Genomic DNA, 20,299 nt, shown 5'->3' on the forward strand with positions numbered 1-20,299 from the left:
CACTCAGGAAATTTATGGTCAGAAAAAGAAGTGGGTCCATCATGTGGAAAGACCAAGAGTTAGATGGGCATCCTTGTCCTTACAGCTATGGGCCGTAGAAAGACTGAGAGGCTGGCAGAAGACATTAAGTAGATATTCAGTGGAATATTAATGGAAAAACATGGACAGAAATCACCCAGGATGTACAAGTTGGGTTAGGTGGTGATCTGTGACCACCAAAAGAATACCTCTTCTACCCATGATTCCAAGGATCCATTGTAATACCAATAGCAGCTATCAGTAGCAGTATTTCTATCGGGAGGATTTCTGAGCAAGATGGCTAATGCTGGTGCCAATCCTAAAACTTTTGTGGAAGGATTACTTTAGCTTGAGAGGAGACCCAGTTTAATGTAGGGTATCTGAAGTTAGAAGAGGTGTGTCTCAAGTTCTCATTCTGCTCATCACTCCTTGGTTAAGTTGCTTAGCTACTTGGGGTTTCAGTGTGACTAGATGGGCTACCAGTTTCAGCTGTGCAATCTCAGGCACATCCCATCATCTCTGTAAGCCTTAGCTTCCTCAGCTGTATGATAGGGGCATGATCCCTTTACCTTTACCTCAAATGCCTATACTGAGGAAACTATTGTGCTGCCTGCCCAAAACACGAATGATATGGACTGTTCATAACTCGCTCATCACTGCTCCTCCATAGACACTAAAATGATTTGATGTCCCTCTATACCACATCAAAGGAACTGGGGATGTTCTGCCAAGGGAGGAGAAGGCTGGGGGGAATAAGACAACTGTCTTCTAGTATCTGAAGGGTTGTCACACAGAAGAAGGAAGAGTCTTGGAGCCCGATATCCTGCTATTTCCACTAGACCAAGCTCATTTGTTTTGTTTGGCCTCAGAGGGCATAACTTGAAGAAATGGGTAGAATCTGCCAATGGGCAGATGTAGGCTTGCTGTCAGACCCCAAAGCAGCAAGGGTTGCTTCAGGGGGTAGGGATAGCCCCTTCACCAGAAACCTTCAAGTCAAGACTGGATGCTCATTTGCTGAGGGAGAGAAAGGGGTTTTGCTTGTTCAAATCAGCTTCTGAGGTTACCTCTAGCTCTGGAATCCCATGAACACGTCATTTTCAACATGTGTTTATTAAGAGCCCGCTAGGACACTGTATTAGGAGGCACTGGGGATACAGAAACAAACCTCTAACAGCTCCTGAAACTATAACATACCTGGGCAGGTACGTGAGCTCGTGAGAATGGCAGGAGGAGAGAGAATGGAGCCATTCAGCCTCGTCAGTGGCTTTTAGTTAAATATGCACAATTTTATTTATTGAAGAGATTAGGACAAAAACATGAAATCGAAATCCGTGACAAAGCACCAGAGGGTGGAGAGCCCCGCCATGCACATCACCGATCTTTCTTCTACTAGGGATTTTAAAAAATGAGGCGGGGGAGGGGAAAGGAGAGGGGGAGGGAGAAATCAGACAGACAAACAAACGGGGGAAAAAAGGTCCTTCTTGCCACAGCACCATCTTCAGAGTGTAAAAAATAAAATAAAATAAAATAAAATAAAACAATCCTCCTTTAGAGAGTCTCAGTGACCAAAATGAAACCAAGGGCAGCTTGGCGGCAGCTCTGTCTCCTGGGAACAGTTGTCTTGCGAGTGTGACCATGTTATATCCTGCCGGGCAGGTTGGGAGAATCCAAGCATCTGCATGTACATGCCACATACTCTAAGAAAACACAAATTCAAGTAACATTTACATCCTAGAGAGTCCACGTGTTACCTACCCAGAAAATGTGACCATTTCACAAAGCACACACACAATTAATCAAGTCCCCACAGTGAGGTACATACTGGAAACACAAAGACAGAGGCTGAGGGAGCTCCTTATCATACAGCAAGAGAAAAGCGGGGATCTGCCAGGCTAAATCAAAGCAAGCTAGCTACCTAGGAAAGCCAAAGCAACAGTCATCTCAGGGACAAATACCCGGATGGAGGAAGGAGCAAAGAAAAAAGGATCATTGTCAGCGATAGCATGTAACATGTCATCCCGGCGAACCCGTAACTGACATACTGGCATTTATCTATCACAATGGTGACTTTTTCCTTAATAAATAGAGTGATTGCAGACCATACAATACAAAACGAAGGTGCATCTTTCCTCTCTGTTGAGTGTGAAGATGACGGGCTGCTGTGCTAAATCAGAAGCCACAAGCTAATTAACACCCCCCATTCCAGTGGGGCACCACACCAGTTCAGCCAGGACTGGGATCCTCTCTGAAAGACAAGGACTGACCCTGGATTTTACCCGGGGGGCCAACCAGTCGTGATGCTGTTGTGTCAAAACCCAACGCTGAGAATCACAGAAGAGTCCAGTGTGAGAACCAGGAGGGAACCTGGAACCTGGATGGCAGAGCTGGAAGGGACTTGAGCAATCACCCTCTCATTTTACAGAGGAAGAAACTGAGGCCAAGAGAAGAACAGGACCAGACCAAAGTCACACAGTGACTTAACAGTATCCTGTTCTCTCTGGCCTGTTTGCTTATAATAAGCCCGGTAAACAGGGAAGCCCGTATTCCCAACCTATTCCATCAATAACAAAATGACAGTGCATTTCACTAGCCTTCTTTCCCAATGTCCCTCTTTTTCTATTAAAAAAAACAATAATTAGCTCTTGTAGCAGTAATGCTGCTGGAATTTCAGAGTCCTAATAGCTTCCTGTGACAACCCCCTCAAAACAAAACAGAAGGGTTTGAAGGAGAGACCCTTTCCTGAGAGGGGCATGAAGCACTCTATGTCAACTCCTGATGAGAATATTAGCTAGTTGACTTAGAAGAAACAGATTGGACATGAACTGAACTCTTCTTGGGTTCTATTTTAGCACCCCCTTTTCACACGCCAGACCATTTTGCACCGGCTTTCGTTTTTTGTTGGAGTGAGTCCTGTTTAGTTATCAGACAAGTTGGTTTGTTTTCTTGAAAAGTAAAAGTCGTCAGCCAATTGTCCCTTCCCTGAATAAATGACAAGGAATTAAATACTAACAGTGCGATGCCAAGATGTGTGTCTGAGGCAAAAAAGTAAAAAGGAAAGTTTCGATCCCACTGAGATCTGCAAAACAAAACAGAAATTGGAGTGGTCGAAAGCTGCCCCTGGAATTAAGAGTTGAATGTGCCATCTCCATGGAGCCAAGGTACATCGAGAGGAGTCACGCCCTCTCCCTACTGCCTTTGCTCCCATTGATCTGTCCTGATAGCAGAGTTCTGCCCTGGCCCACCCCAGCCCAGCCTCGGTTCTCCCCCCGTGCTACATGTGGTGGGGTAGGGCAGCTCTCATAGGGTGGATTTTCCTTCCTTGGACCCAGCAGCTCGTGAGCATGTCCCTCTCTTGCTACCAAGCTAGGCTGATGTGGCGGGGGGGGGGGGTTGGTAGAACTCAGCCAAGAAGGGATCCTTCATGTGACTCGCGTACCTTCTAAACACTGAGTCTCTAAGTGTGCTCAATTAAAAAAAGGGTCCAAGTCTTCCTCCATGTTCACATCTGGCACCAGCTGGTCAGATACTTCCTTAGCACCATATCCCGAATTTGAGACGTTAAAATCTGTTGAAAACCAAGGATGGTCCAGAATTTCCTGTGAGGTCAGCCGCTCGGAGGGCTCCCGCCGCAGGATGCTACGGATGAGGCATTTAGCCTTGGGGGACAGAGTCTCTGGAATGTTGAACTGGCCACGCCGGATCTTGCTGAAGAGGGAGCTGGGCTCAATGTCATGGAAAGGGTAACGTCCAACCAGCATGGTGTAGAGCATGACACCCAGGCTCCACACATCCGCGGCTTTGCCAGAGTAACTGCCGTTCGTGTTCAGGATCTCCGGGCTCACGTAGGCCGGGCAGCCGTGCTTGTCGGACAAGGAATCGTCACCACCTCGTAAAATGTACGCGTCTTCCAAGCTCTCGAGCTTCACTCTGGTCCTGCAGAGGGAAGGAAGAGGAAAGAGGCAGAGACATGAGCACCATCACAATGTCACAGCGGGATGAAGAGAATGGAAAAAGAGAAAGCACAAGCAGGGAACACGTCATCCCCAGTGAACCCATAACTGACGGACTTGAATGAAAACATGCCAACCGTGACCTCCTCCTTAACAGAGTGATTCGGACAACATAACGCAAACCAGTAATACAACCATAGTACAAGAATATAAACAAACAAATAAATAAACCATGATGCAAAGAGTTTGCTCATCATTCTAGAACATCCAAGCATGGAGGGATCTGAGATCAGGGAATGCCATAGCACAGAAGGGCCTTTAAGCAAGGGAGACAGAGCTGGGGAGACTGTAAAACCTGGGACAGAAAATGTCAGAAAGGAAAGGAATTTGGAACATAAAATATCAGAGAAGAAAATGTCACTAGAAAAGTTCAGACAAGTGCCATCAGAGCTGAAAGATGTCCTGAGAACAAACAATGATCAAAAAAAGAGAACCTCAGAACATATGGTGTCCGAACTAGAATGGACCTAGAACACAACGTCAGAGCTGGAAGGGCTTTAGAACACAGGATGCAGAACATTAGAGATGGAAGAGGCCTTAGAAAGTAAGACAAGAGAATGCCAGACAGGAAGGACCTTTGAAGCACAGAAGAGTGGAACTAGAAGGGTCTTAGAACAGTCATTGTCCTCAAAGAGGTGACGACCTAAGAGATCACCCTAACTTTGCAGGGAAGAGTTTCAGGGGAAGGTCACTGCCACATCGCATCGAGGTTGTGGAAGCAGCCTTCAGGGGCGTCCCAAAGGAGACATAACTAGAAATTACAATAGAAAGCTAAAGGAATCATACAGGAACAACAAATTGACATAGATGAGGTTTGGGGCATGAGATCCCAGATGCAGACCTTCAACTCCCTCCTTTTCCAGATGAGGAAACTGAGGCCCGGGAGGAAACTGTGGTTGTCAACCCAAGCTTGACAAGTTGTTAAGCATTTAAGTGCATATACACCACGTGCTTAAGTATAAATAGATTATATTTATACATAAAATTATTTGTGCAGCCAGATATATATAGGTATACATGTGTACACATTCATTCATACACACGTGAATGCATACATCTTGCCTCCCTAATACATATAGGCTTAAATATAGACTCTCTCTCCATACACCCCTATATAGTCATGTATGAAATTGTATGTGCATACACATGCCTGTATTCATGTCTACACATTCATATAAACATGCATACATGCACACATGTTGTCTCCCTAATTGAAGGTAAACTAGCTGAAATCAGGGACTATTTTATTTTCATTTCTGCTGCTAGCACCTAGCACAATGTCTTGTACCCAGCTAGTACTTAATACTTGTGTGTTAATGGACTGATCTTAAAATGAGGAATAGCTTGTTTGTAGATTTCATTAAACATAAAGTGACCACCCCTCATTCCTCATTGGCCCTGGGAACTAGAAGGAGCACAGATTAGTAGCTGAGAGACCTGGCTTCTGGGGCTGCCTCAGAAGGGACGAGGCTCCCGGACTGGTAATAAGCCTGCTCAGTTCTCATGCCTCAGTTTCTTCCCCTGAAAAAGAAGGAACTCAACTGGATGATTCTTTAGGCTCTTTTAGGATTTACTGTATGCATGCGCACACACACATGTAATGTAAATATATAAAATTATATAAAATTTATAATGTAAATATATAACATTATCTACTATCTATCCGTCTCTCTTTTAGTCTATCAAATCTACCTACTGGGCACAGAGAAGCTGTAGACTACTCCACAGAGCCATATCGCACCCCTGCCCCCACCCCCAGCTAAACATGCCACAAAAATAGGACTGAGCCGGATGTGGTAAGCTGGAATTGGAGGGATCAAAGCCAAATCCCTCCTGGTCTGTCAGCGGCTGCTCTGCTCTCTAGGACATAAGGCCCCCCTCCCTCTCAAGCCAACCCCCCTAGAATGGAGAAATAATAATAATAGCAGTAATTGCAGCTAATGTTTACATAACGCTTACTGTGGTGCCTCACAACAAGCCTGAGAAGGAGGAGCAATGGTCATCCCCATTTTTCAGATAAGGAAACTGAGGCAAACAGAGGGGGAGGAGACTTGCCAGGGTCACACAGCTAGTACATGCCTAGAGCCAGATTTGAACTCAGGTCTTCCTGACTCCAGGCCTAGGGCCACCTACTGTCTCCATTTTTTTAGATGAAGAAATTGTGACCCATGGAAGAGGGGTAGAGACTTTCTCACACTGACATGAGTAATGAATGGCTGGACCCCAGCCAAGGCAGAGCCCCTGAGGACACGCAAGATTTGTGGTCAGAAGGAAATGGGTTAGAATCCTGACTCAGAAGCTTCCTAGGACCCTAGATTAACAGTGGGAACAGGTTTCAAAGTCAACTAGTCAAACTTCCCCTTTTTACAGATGAGGAAACTGAGGCCTGTAAAGGGGAAGTGACTCCCATAAGGTCACACAAGTGCTAAGGGGCTAACCAGGACCTGAATCCAGGTCCTCTGATTCCACACTTTCCACCGCTCCATGCTATCTGGGTCAGACACAGTGGGAAAGCAAGCCTCTCTGAATCTCCTTTTGTAAATGGGGACAGTATTTGTATTCCTGACCTCACCAAGTGTTGTGAGGAGAAATGAGAAAGCACATAGAACACAAGACACAGAAAGAAAGACTGTGTTTCAGTGTCATTAGCTTAATAAATGCTCATTGGCTGATTAATTGGACGAGGACGAGCCAGCTGATGAACAGGCTGGGGGCTGTGCCATCGCAGACCCACTGGAGGACCAGGGGCCATTCTGCCCTAGGAAGGATGTGATGGCCGCTGACCCCAAGGCCTCCACGTGTGGCCGTGTGGAAGAGGTTGGCCGCGGCGTGCTTGGACATAGAAGGCAGAACCCGGAGGAATGGGAGGAGACTGTGAAGAGCCCAGTTTGTCAGAAGAAACTTGGGAGGAAGTCGAGCTGTCCCAACCCCGGACGGCCAGGCTCTCTCCTCCACCGGAAGGTCTCTGGCCAAGGCCAGGCTCCCCAGGGGACTCCTTGGGGGTAGGGCTTGTATGAGTCGCTCTGCAGATTTCTTCCTTCTCTGACCTCCTGAGATTCTGTCCATCTGTGTTTGGATGATCTAAGCCCCTCCTAGCTCTAAATGGATAACCCCATCACTTGTGCTTATTAATACATGAAAATAGCCAACTTGTGATTATTGGAAACTGCCTGAAGTTGGCCACTGCCTCCCCCCTGCTCGCCTCCTTCTAAGCCCCCCAGGCACACTGACTGTCCCTCCCGCAGCTCTCCATTTAAGCCACAGACCCAAACAAGCAGGAGAGAGGAGCACAGCAGTCCTGGGGCATAAGAATGGCCAGCCCCGCATCCAGGGTCTCGCTCACATGAGTGCCCCTCAGGGCAGCCGCTGTGGGGCAGGAGGCCTATCTCCCCTCCTGGGCCTGCTGTTGCTCAAGATGAAAGGAATGAGAATGAATGAGGGAGAGCGAGAGGATGGAGGAGAGGGGAGGGCTCGCTTCTCACACTCGGAGGTCATTGATTCTGCCCCTTCTCTGCTTAGCAAACATCCTGTTCTTGTTTACATCAATCCATTAGCAACCACACACATGAGACAGCTCAACCGTGTGAAAGAAAGGCCTATACCTAGGGCCTAGGGCCTAGGCAGGAAGAGACCCATGTTGGAGGCCTGACTTGGCATTTAATCAGGGCCAGGCCTCTGCCCGCTGGGGCCCTCAGGTGCCTCGTCTGTAGGATGGAGGGGGAGGACAGGGAGAGGCAATGGGCTGGATAATCCCAGCTCTGGCAGTCCATATTCTAAGGCCCCGTTCTGCTCTGACATTCTATGTTCCGTATTCTACAGGTCCACCCTAGCTCTACCATTTCATGTTCTAGGTCCTAAGGTTCTGAGGTCCTAAGTTACTTCTGAGCTATAACATTTTATTTTCTATATTCTAAGATTGTCTTCTAAGGTCTTACCTAACTGGTCAGCTCTGGCATTCTATGCTTTTTTAAGGGTCTGTATTCTGAGGTCACTCCCTGGTGATGTTTTCTGGTCCCTGGTCAAGTTTTCCCTTCTGTGTTCTAAGGTCCCTTCGGGGTATGGGTAATGTGCTCTGATCCAGGGTTCCCCTCAAGCTGAATCTCTAGTGTAAGATTCGGCCCATTGCCAGGCCGTCCAACTCCAACATTATAGGATCATGCAAGGTCTGAGTCCGGTGATGAGCCAGAAACACTGTGCCCTCACTCCCTGAGTCACAGACAGCCTCACCCACCATCCCCAGGCTTCCTTGGGATGGCACTGGCCCAGGGAGCTTGGGATGCCGCAGGGCCCCTGATCCCAGCTCAGTATCAGGCCGCCGGACGCGCTTTCAAGTTACAACATGTGAACGAGAAGGAGGCCAGGAGAAAAAATCTATTTGTCTGGTCATTTATATATATAAAAAAAAAGGTTCCATTTTTCTGATGTGTAGAGGGGGGGAAATAAGCCTGCCCAGGGCACACACACACACACACACACACACACACACACACACACACACTCACATACACACATCACCCATATACCAAATACATACTCACATTACACACACACCACACACACTCACACACACCCCACTCATTCATGTACACCACACACATATATCACACACAGCACATACATGCACCACCCCCCACCCCCTACCCCTGACTCATAGCTCTGGAAGGGGGAGGAGGGGGCTTGAGTTCTGCTGTGAACGTCTTCCCATGGCTGGTGAATGGAACCACAGAGGCACAGTCAGAGGGTGGCGGAGGCCCTCCGACGGAAATGCGTGGCCATCTCCATGGAAACAGACAGGGAAACCCAGGAAAAACAAGGCCACTCTGAGGGCTTATCAATATGCCATTCACTGACGCAGAGCACCCAGGCTGAACGGGGATCTTACAGGGACCCCAAAAACCTAGTGCCTCTTCCCTGGCCCCCCTCCTCCAGGCCAGGCACCCAAATGGGGGGAGGGGGCTCAAAATGTTCTTCCTCCTCCCCCCCTCCCTCCAAGAGATGCTCAGGGAGGGAACAGGCCGAAGCACCAAGCTCTAATAGCAGAGGCCCCGAAGCCGGCTCCCGCGGCCTCTCAGCCTGGGGCTCTGTGCCCTGAGCTCCCTCTGGCCCTGCTTCCTAGGCTGACATCCTCAGGCCTCTTCTGGCTCAGACATTCTCTTTTTAAAGTCTTCGGGTTCTGCTCAGCTCTGCCAGACTAAGGTTTCTACTTTAGATCAGGAAGAGGCCTTAGAAGCTGTGAAATTCAACCCCATCCCCTAACAGAGGGAGAAATGGGGGTGAAGTGGACTGCTCGAGGTTACACAGACCCTGGTATCAACAGCACATATTAACAGCACAGCTGGGATACAGACCCCAATCCTCTTCTCTCCTCCTTTTCTCCCTCCCTTTTTCCTTCCTTCCTCCCTCCTTTCTCCCCTCCCTAACTAACTTAACATAAACAATCAAAAGAAATCCCTGCACTGGCCACGTCTCATTCCACGTGTTAATGAAAGCATCTTCCCAAGAGAGTGCTGGCCTTCCAGTCTGAAGACCTGGGTTCAAATCCCACCTGTGACACTTAACTAACTCAGTGTCCTCACCTGTACACAGACATAAAAGTCCCCAAAGCCCCCAGCTCACAGGGCTGGGGAGGCCTAGAATGTGCTCTGCTAACACTGAGAGCTACGGCAAACTTACGGTTTTATTATGAATTCTACCCCTGAGATATCAACATGGACTAGAACAGGCAGGGAAACTTCCAGGACTAGGCTGGGCTAGGAAGGGTGGTGACAACTGAGGGAGGCAAGGAGGGCACTCCGAGGACAGGGAGACTGGCAGGGGGCACAGCACGAGCAAAGGCACAGAGAGTGGAGAATTCATTCATCAATACACATATCTTAGGCACCGATAACAATCAACATGGAAGCTCCCTGTGGGCAGGGGCTGATCCTGACTTTCCTTGTGTCCTCATTATTTAGCAAACTGCCTGCCCAGCTAGCACATAAGAAGAGCTTAAGAAATGCCTGTGCGCTGACACCAATACGTGTGTATTACATGTGTAGACTATATATGTGTATGCATATATGTGCATATAAACGTGTATGTACAGACACTACAGACAGAGAGCTGTTAAGATCTGCAAAGCACTTTCCACATACCACGTACTCCGTCACAAGAGAGAGAGAGGAAAGGCAAATGTCACCAATCACTCCCATTTCACAGATGATAAAACACGCCATTACGAAATGGCAAAGTCAGAATTCTAACCCAATGCCTCCTGGCTCTAAATCCACTGTTCTTTCCCGCTTCACTACCTGCCTAGCTCTGCAATGGGCCAATGGGGGGAAGGGCCTATTGGTAAACTCCAGATCTACAGGGGTCATTTATTTCAGCACAAAAGACTGAAGATGCAAGATGCCAAGTGCAGATGGGCCAGAAGATCCACTCAGTGGGTGATTCAAAGCACCTGCCCCAAATTACTTTGCCTTTTGTGAATTTTCACCCAGAGAAAGGAAACTTTTGGAGTTGTCAGGGTCCATGAGAGGTTATGTGATGTGCCCAGGGTCACAAAGCACGCCAGCTCAGAGGCAAGACTCGAACCCAGGTTCATCTTTTGACTTACTTTACGTTCACTTAGTTGTGGATATTGGAAGCTCAGAAGCTCGTGGCCTAGAGAGGCAGTCTGGGTAGAGAGAGAACTGGCCTCGTGAGGCAGGAGTTGTGGGTTCAAATTCCCCCTTTATCACTACTCCCTATGTGATGGGCAAGGCTGTAAAATGAGGACCTAAGAAAAGACATCACTTTCAGCTCTCCAAATCTGCTCTTTGGAACCTCTCATTGTCCTGGGCAGCTCTTTAAGCCTATAGAGGGGAAAGGGAAGGGAGCACGCATTTACATAGCACCCACTACGTGCCTGGCATTGTGCCGAGGGCTTTCCAGTTACCAACATTACCTCCCCTCAGGTGCAGGAGAGGTGCCACTCTTCACTGGTTGAGGGAATTTCCTCATTGGGAGCTAGATATTGATGAGCTCTCAGGTCCAATCCAAGAAACAGTAATCCCCATGCCTGGCACACAGTAGGTTCTTAATAAATGCCTGCCAATGAGTGAATGGTTTTAAGTACAAGCTCCACCAAAGACTGGCTGTGTGTGCTCAGGAAAGTTGCCCCCTCTCTCTGGCCTTCCATCTCTGACTCCCGTGCCAGCCTGGGCTCCAGCTGTTTACAGTGCTCTACAAGACAGAGCCTGGAATAAGATTTCCCCTCTTTAATTGTGATTACAAAAGCCCTTCACAAATGAAATTACATCCTGCCACTAACACTGCCAACACACTGACGCGCATGTCGCTTTTCCATAAATCATTAAGCCCCAGAAGGTGCAAAGGATTGGTTAATCCCTCCTCCCTCCCTTCACTGGAGCCTGGCACTGAAAATAGCTCTTTTCCGGGAGAAGCAGTACAGGTGACTCATAATTTCATTCAAAATTAGCCAAAGCCCCACAGGCTCCTTTGCCCTGAAGAAGCTGGAGAGGGTGAGTCCCCAAATCTGAGAACTGCTGCCAGGACGCAGGGGACAGGAGACCCAAATTCCTTTTATTCTTGGCTTCCTGTAATTCTAGGCAAGTCTCTGCCTTGCCCCAGGCCTCAGTGTTCTCATCTATAAAATGGACATGACCATCCTAAAGCATTTAGCTCTTAAGAAAATAATCTGGAAGGATCTTAGAGGAACTGGATTCAAACCTTGATGACTATCTGTGTGTCCTTGGAAAAATCAGTTGTTCCAAGCCCCCCCACGCCCACCCCAGGCCTTCAACTGCCAAATGGGAGGGCTGGACAGATGACTTCAAAGTTCCTCGCTAGCTTTGAACCTAGGATCCTTTCAGATTAAAAGTGCTATGAGACCGTTAGAGGAATGTCATGAAGCCCCAGCTGCCCTCACTGGACAGATAAGGGGAACAGGGAGGGGAAGCTGTCTGCTGAACCTCCCACAGGCAGCAGTAACAGAGTCATTGTCCTCTGACTCCAAGGCCAACAAGGAATGAATAACAGAATGAAGGAACAAGCACTTATAGGTCAGTTATTCTGCCCCAAGCTCTGTTCTCAGCCCTGGGGATGCAAGGAAGCCAAGGCTAGCCTTGTCTTCCAAGAGCTTGCATTCTCTGGGATAGCCCTGAAGAACACACTGTAAGTGCAAGCCTTGGGTAACACCCCCAGAGGCAGGGGATGGGAGATCAGTAGTGCACATGGAAAGGAGACTAGGGAAGAGAGGGCTTTGTCACCAAAGTCAAGGGAGGAGACAGAAGCCACCTCGAGGGAGAGGCCAGGAGCATTGAATGCCAAAGAAACGTCAAAAAGGCTGAACACGAAGGCCGGTTCAGGTAGGAGGCAGGTCAGAAAGAACAGAGAAAGGGAGCTTGGAAAGGAGATGGGAGGGCACGAGGGGGAAGGCACACCTCCTTTAGCAACCTGAAGCAGGGAAGGAGGAAGCGGGGGATCAGTGAGGTAGAACAGAGCAGGTAAGCAGGCTGAGCTCAAGGCCTTGATTTGCTCAGTAGCACCGGAGGAGACCCAAGCCGCCATGAGGAGAATCTGAAAGGAATGGGGTCACGTTGGCCTGGAGAAGACGCAGGGTGATATATTGGCAACTTTCAATTATTTGAAGGGCCAACGCATGGCAGAAGGATTAAGTTTCTTCTGCTAGGCCCCAACAAGACAAAAGGAGGAGAATGAGTACAAGTTGCAAATAGAACAATTTAAGTTGATGTTCAGAACCTTTCCCACAATTCCAAGCTGTCCCAAAGAAGGAGCAGCCCCAAGAACGTGGTAGGCTGCCCCTCACTCAGAGCAGACATAACTCCCTCTGTGGGCGGGGGGAGATGCCTTTGCTTTGGGCTAGCTGGCTGCTGGCCACTACCTCCTGAATTCTGTGATTCTGGGAGGGCTAAGGGGGCCGGCTGGGGAGGCTGTTAGCAACTGGCAAAGATTCGGCACAGATGCCGGAAACTGGGCAACAGACGGCAAATCAGGATAGAATGCAAGACCTGCCCTTCTGAGGTGAGGCCCAGCCCAAGCTGGGTAACAGGAGTGGGTAGGAGACCCAGCCACGATGGAGCAAAGGCTCAAAGCAGAGCCACAGTTCAGACAGGATGAGAGCTGTGCTCCAGCGTGAGGAAATGTCATTGAAATTCTGGCTATTTCGCCTCCAGGGCAGAGCAGTAATCCCTCACTCTCTCTCAGAGCGGCCAAGGTCTATTACAAGGATGACAAGGATTCCATTATTTGATAAAATCTGTCTGAAGAGAAAAATAAAGTGCCTGTTCTCTCCCTCTCCGTCATACATGCGATCCCAGGGAGGCTCCGTTTACAGGGCTGGGGGCAGAAGGTGACCTCAGACCATCAAGGTTCTTATGATATAGGTAGGGGGGCCAAAGGACCCTAGCATCCCCAAGTTGGAATGTATCTCAGAAGGAAGATTATTACATCTACTTTACAGATGGGGAAGTAGAGTCAAAGAGATTAAGTTAGGACTTGGGGTAGGGTCAGAACTAGGCAGTCCTCTAACAGTGCTCAGTCCAGGACAGAATATAGCAGAAATAGCCCGGCCCGAAGTTCAAAGTGTCTTCCATCTCATCACAGAACAAAAAATAATAACAACAAACTTTCAGATCACAATTTAAGGATTTCAAAGTACTTTACAGATCTGTGCATCCATCATTCATGGGCTGATTTCTTTCCCCCCTCCCAGTAAGCTGAGGGAAGGAAAATCTCAGAGTCAGAATGGAAACAGACCTCAGAAGACATCTGAGCCAAACTGTTATCTCGATGTGAATCCCCTGGGTACCAGGCCTGACACAGGGCATGATACAGGTGCGATAAGTACCTGAAACCAGGAATACCGAGGCTGCTGACTGAACATCTGGTACCCAGTTACGAGTTAGGGCTTGGGAGGGAGCGGGGCAAGGCAGACACTTCAGGAGAAGCCCGGGTGCTGCCAGACAGTTCTGTCTACCCTTGGGGCTGCACTGGGAGGGGGAGCCCTCTCCAAATACAGACCAACACTTTCTCCACCTCTTCTGGGCTTCAAGAGCACCGAGGGGCACAAAAAGGCTAGCCTGTACCACACAACTACTAAATGTCTGAGGTAGGATGTGAACTCAGGTCTTCCTGCCCTGTCCTCTACACCTCTCCCCATCAAACAAACAGCTACTGCAGGGGCAGCTAGGTGGTGCAGTGGATAGAGCACTGACCATTGGAGTCAGGAGGATCTGAGTTCAAATATGGCCTCAGACACTTGGCACTTACTAGCTGTGTGACCCTGGGCAAGTCACTTGCCTAGCAAAAACAAACAAACAAACAAAATCAAGCAGCTACTGCAGGAGCAATTCTTCTCCCAAGTTTTCCCTGCTCCCAGGAGCTCTGGGGCAACTGACTTTTCAGGAAGTGACTGGGCTTTTCCCTTTTTCTCAACCACTCTGGAAAGGCCTTCCAATTTGCTCTTCACTTCTCTAAGAGAAAGAACTGTTGCCTCTTCCTTTGACTCCTTCTAACTTTGGTGTCTTGAGACTTTAAAATCATTCCATCTCTGAATAATGATGCAGTTCTACTAGTTGAAAAAATGGGATATGCTTAGAGGGCAATGGGAAAGATCACTATGCTGGAATGGATATGGAATCAGGGCCTGGGTTCAAATCCTGACTTTGATAACATCTCTATCACCTTGGCCAAGTCACTGAAAACTTTCTGGTTGCTCAAGGTCACCATCCTATGCTAAATGCATCAGGTATTCACACTGGAAACCAAGGAAATAATTTCCAATCAGCTCAGGCCTTAGCTCTCTCTTACTTAATGCAGCCCCTTTATTAACTCACACAATGGGCATGCCCCTGAGGAGATTTAGGTCCATTGTTACAGAGCCTTCCAGCTCTCAGCAAGCCTGTGTGGGGCAGGTCTGCGAGGACCATTAACCCTATCCTACAGGGAAAGAAACAAGAGTCGTTGAGAGACCTCTCCACTATGACACAGCTTGGAAGGTGCCAGACATGCTGACTGGGGGGTGGGGGGCCAGTGGGATGTGGCAGATAGAACACTGGGCCTGGGGTCCAGTCGACCTGGAATTTGTTCACTGTGCCACCTTAATAGGTAGACAGGGAGAAAAGAAGAGTTTGGGGTGGGGGTGCGGGGCTAAGCAAGACTTTTTGTTTACTCTGATCAAGAGGACTTGAGGGAAGGGACTTGAGGGGAGTCATTGTTTTTAAACATCTGAAGAAACCTCATGGCAAGGGGAAGATTATACCAAGTCTGTTTGGCCCCAAGAGAAGAGAAAGAAGTGAAAGAAGGCAGTCCTTGGGAGGTGCCCATTCTCTGCTACATGGCAGCTGTGTGACCAGGAGAAAATCCTTTAGCTTCTCCCAGCCTCAGTTCCCCCCCTCTAAACAACAACAACAACAATAATGATAACTAGCATTTATAGAATGGTTACTATGTTTACTATGTTTATAGAGTGCTTTACAATTACTATCACATTTGATCCTCACAGCCACCTGGGAGCTACAGGCTTTTATTATCTCCATTTTATAGTTGAGGAAACTGAGGCTAAGTGAGTTGCCCTGGATCACAGTTGTCATTCTGGATATGAACTCAGGTCTTCCTGACTCTAGGCGTGGCTCTCAGCCCACGCTTCTATCTTGGTACCTCTAGCTCACCTGTGACACAAGGATAACAAAGCTGAGGGACCTACCTCAGAGGGGTGTCATGAGGATAAAAGGAGATAATACATGTAAAGTGTTGCCTATAAAAGCATTGCTGATGACTCCCCACATAATGAGCAGGCCCGGTCGTGCGGTGGGAAGAACATGGGCTTGGGAGTCAGGGCCTGGGTTCAAGAGTGACTCAGTGACTTTGGATGTCATCTTCTATGGTCCACAGAAAAAGCCCTGGTTCTGGAGTCAGAAGACCTGCGTTCAAATTCCCCTCCAAGGCTCACGACCTTTGTGACTGTGAGCAAGTCACTCACCCTCCCTGTAAAATGGGTTGGTTGGATGAAATGGTATCAAAGGGCCATTCAAGTTTGAGGTCTGTGATCCTAAGAGTCTTCCTTTGACCTCACTTCCCTCACCTGTAAGATGGGGATGATAACAGAGACTGTTCCTTTTTTTTTCCTCTCTGGGTTCCCAGCACTGAGGCCGGCGCCTGATAAACAGAAGGCGATTAAGGTTTGCAGACTGCCTCCTGCCTGCCTGCTGCTCTCTGCGTCCCTCACTAGCGTGTGGTGAGAACCAGATGAGATGATGCTTTGTAGCCTGTTGCGTGTTTCCCACACGTACGGGGGCTTGATCTCGGGAATGCTTTATCTTCTACCTTACTGCGGCCACAGGACACAGCCTCATTTCTCCTGTTGTTCACCTTCCCAGGTGACTCACTAAAGGGCTGGGGACAACCTGTGCCAATGACTGACCTCCCCACACAGATTCCAGAGGGAGCTGTCGAGAACTTCTCAACAACGGAGGAGGAGGTCCTGCTCTGACAAAAGCTTCCCCGATCCGTTCTTTTCCTCCAAGGCCAAAAAGAGACACCAGGCTATGTGAAGGATCAGGAAGTCAGGTGGTCATTAGTGACAGCCCAGTGATGGAGCCCTGACATCACTCTTTCACAGAATCTGAGAGCCAAAAAAAAAAAATGCCCAAATGATCCTACTATGTGAAACTGGAATACTGTCTACATCGGCCCTGCCAAGTGCTCACTCAGATTCTGCTTGGATACCTGCAGTGATGAGGGACTCACTACCTTTTGAAACACCCCATTCCATCATTGGGCAGCTAGAGATTGTTAATAATAAACAATATTTCACATTCATATTCATATAGTGACAAGATGTCCAAGGCATTTTGCAAATTCATCTTATTTGCTTCTCCCAACAACCCTGGAGAATGGATTGACTCCATTTTAAAGTCATTTAAAAGCATCTGCAAGGTGCTTTATGGTTTACAAAGTACTCTTCTTTCAATGATTCTGAGAAAAAAGATAGCAGGAGTTCCATCAGCTCCATGTAACAGATGAGGAAACTGAGACCCAGGGTGGGAAAGTGACTTGGCTAAGGACACACAGCTGGGCAATGGTCTCAACAGGGACAATTCATGTGGGACTCCTGTCTCCTAGACTATTATCCTTCCTTTTGCAACTATATTGCCTCTAGGAAATTCTTTCTTACATAAGACAATTAACGAGCATTTCTTAAGTGCCTGGTTTGTTGTTGTTTTGTTTTGTTTTTAAAGTAGGCAGTTGTGTTAGGCACCGAGGATACAACGAGGAATGTGAAACAAGCCCAGCCATTAAGGAGCTTAGAGAAAGAGACACTATGTATACACATAAATCTATACAGAGTAAATATAATGTATCTCTTCCCCCACCCCCACTGCCCCATGGGGGGAGAGAGAGCAGTATACCAGCCCCTACACGGGACCAGGAAAAGTCGAATGCAGGAGGTGGTGACTGAGACGATCCTTGAAGAAAACGAATAATTTAGCTGGAAACCTATCTGCCTGTAACCCTGCAGATGTTACAAGCAATCCCTGAGTGAAGGGACTGTCCTCTAGAGAGAGTAACAGGATAAATTTATACCAAGCACTCCCACCAGGAACAACTATTGTGGAGAGATTTCACAAGGAATCGAGATGCTTAGCTAGCCTAGAGGGAAAAAAAAGTAAGGGAGGAGGGGCACAGGGGAAGCAAGATCATTATCTTTCAGAAACATTAGAACTATCACAAAAAAAGAGGGATTTGCCCTGTTCTGCTTGGTCCAACACAGCAGAGCTAAGAATGATAAATGGGAGTACCTAAGAGGCAGATTTTTGCTCTATGAAAGAAATTCTTAATAATTTGAGCTATCTAACCATCAAGTGGGCTGCCTAGGTAGGTAGGGAGTTCCCCATCTCTCAAGGGTTCAAGCATAAGCTAAATAACTCCCTAATAAAGATGCTAGAGATCCTGTTTGGGGTGTGAGGTTGGGCAGCTGTTCCCCAGAGTGAGCTTCTGTGATTCTGGGGGCTGAGGAAGAGTCAGCAGACGGAGGTAATCTCACTCCTTCTCGTTCCCCAGTTTCTCAGGGCATTCATTCCCTGTTAAAAGGTAAGCTCACTGAGAGCGGAGATTGTTTCAGCATCTGACCCAAGTGGGTGCCTAATAAATGCTTGTTGCCTGATGGAACAGCCAAAGCCAGGATTTCATGGGGCTTGAAGGACCTTCAGATCAATGACCTGATGAAATACAGACCAAGCAACAATGTTCCTCTCCAGACTCAGACTCAGAAATGTCAGGACTTAAGAGGATGCTGATGCTTGTGCACAGCCCAGAGCATTCACTTTACAGCCACTTCAACTCTGATGACAACAGCAGTCAAATGGAGGGAAGCATGCGATCCGTGCAGCACGATGAGCCAAGGGCTACAAGTAGTATCGGTCTGATTTGATAATGAGGAAAATGAGGCTCAGTGACTTGCTCATAAAACTAGGAAGTGCCAGAGCCAGGATTTGAACTCTTCTCTTTGATGCCAAGCCTAGCACCTCTCTGCTCCACTTGGCTTCCTCACTACTCCCAAGCCTTCTCACAGGTCTTCCTGGCTCTCCTCTCTACCTGCTGCTCTCCATCTTTCACAGGACTACCAGACAAGTCTTCCTTATGTACCCCTTGCTCAAAGGCCTTCCTTTAGGGCTTCTTCATTGCTCCCGGCTCCTTACCATGGGTCTCAAGGCCCCACAGGCTACAGCACCCAAGTCTCTTGTCCCACTCTTACTTCACACCATTTTCCACCACTGGCACAGTACTTTGGCCAGAACAGCCCCCTGGCACCTCCTGTGTATATGCCTATCATTTCCCCCCCTGGTGCCCCCTTGGAATCTCCCTTCCCCCATTTCTGGCTGTTAAGCTCCTGTGAAATCACCCTAGCCCAACTCCAACCTGGCTTCCTCCTTGACACAGCCTCAGCACTCCCTCAATTAGTACTGACCTTCCACTTCAGGCCTCCCAACACACTTCCATTTGCATCTCTCTGATGCATTTATCATTGCTTAGTAAAGAAGTCTGATCTATACCAGTACGATGGTGTCTGAAAGGTGAAGACAACGGGAGAGGGCGATAAAGAACAAAAGTGTAAATATTTCTTTACAAGAAGAAGAGGAGGTAGAAAACAGCCTCCAACTAGAGGCTAGTGAACTTGACTTAGATTTTGGGCAACATCCTGGTCTGTGTTGTGCACGGGATGATCAGTGGTTAGTTAGAAAAAGAGCCAGCATGGAGTCATCCTCAAGAGTTTGCAGCAGACTGGCCTCATGCTTCCTCTTTCTGAGGAGGCGGCTAGAATGATCTCTCAGTAGATGGGCAATCGCTGTCCTCAGACCAAGTTCGAAGCTGTGTGAAAGTGGAATGAGCTGCCTCAGGAGGGAGGGAGGAGCAAAACCCAGACATATTCTCCTGGCTTTGTCACTTATTACCTATGTGACATGGAGCAATGAACTTGACCTCCCTCATTTGGAAAAAAAGGGATGACCTTCATCCTGCTGAAGATGGATGAGTCTCCTGGAGAAAGGGAAAATGTAAGAAGAGAATGTGGCCATAAAACCTGCCTCCACAACACACTACCTTTGGGATGCCAGGATACCTCAGTTCTCTCATCTGATAAATTTGGACTGGAGGGCCAACTAAGGCAGGTGCCTTCAAACCCTAGACTCCTGCTCCTATGAGATTCTAATCCAGTCAAGAGGGACTTAGCGCCTCTGAACTCTCCTTCCAATTCCTGGCACACAGTCAGTCCTGAATAAATGCTGTTATTTACTGTTACCAGGCTGAGGTTCTGTGATTGATTCTATTAAAATATTATCTCCAGGAGGGCAGGGAGCATCTTGCATCTTTTCTCTGCAGAGAGCTGTCACTTGAATTGAACTGACCTGAATTTTGCAGATGAGGAAATCTAGGTCCAGAGAGGCTGTGACTTGCCTAAGGTCACCCAGCAGGCTAGTGACAGAGGCTGGGCTGGAGTGGTAACTTACATTCCTCATATACTTCAATAGTATATGATCAGTCCTGGAATTTCAGTGCTTGGCACAGATTAGGTGGTTAATAGATGCTTATTAACAGATCTTTCAGAATAGCAGGTGCTTAAAAATATTTGCTATTGTTGAATTCCTAAAATTCATCAAGGTAACAAAATGCTTTCCTAATTTAAAATACAGGTATTATCATTCCCATTTTATAGATTGGGAAACTGATTCTCCCAAGAGGCAGAGTGACAGCTGTACTGTCAATGT

General features: G+C 47.9%; 1 protein-coding gene across 2 annotated transcripts in view; it reads right to left on the reverse strand.

Moving 5' to 3' along the window:
• Window positions 1-1,274: 1,274 nt before the first annotated feature.
• TRIB2 (tribbles pseudokinase 2) overlaps window positions 1,275-20,299 on the reverse strand; it is a 37,135-nt gene continuing 18,110 nt past the window's right edge. Inside the window, exons 3-4 of one of the 2 annotated variants that reach the window (XM_021007750.2) lie at window positions 3,455-3,951; window positions 1,275-1,715 (exon numbers count right to left, since the gene is read on the reverse strand). In XM_021007750.2, the coding sequence (XP_020863409.1) occupies window positions 3,483-3,951 (469 nt within the window). In that variant the 3' untranslated portion in view covers window positions 1,275-1,715; window positions 3,455-3,482. Of the gene's footprint in view, window positions 3,952-20,299 lie in introns of both variants that reach the window. The other variant, XM_021007749.2, reaches the window with a different exon arrangement.

This window comes from Phascolarctos cinereus, unplaced genomic scaffold, assembly GCF_003287225.1.
Source record: "Phascolarctos cinereus isolate Bilbo 61053 unplaced genomic scaffold, phaCin_HiC Scaffold_2;HRSCAF=192, whole genome shotgun sequence".
Taxonomy (NCBI): Eukaryota; Metazoa; Chordata; class Mammalia; order Diprotodontia; family Phascolarctidae; genus Phascolarctos; species Phascolarctos cinereus.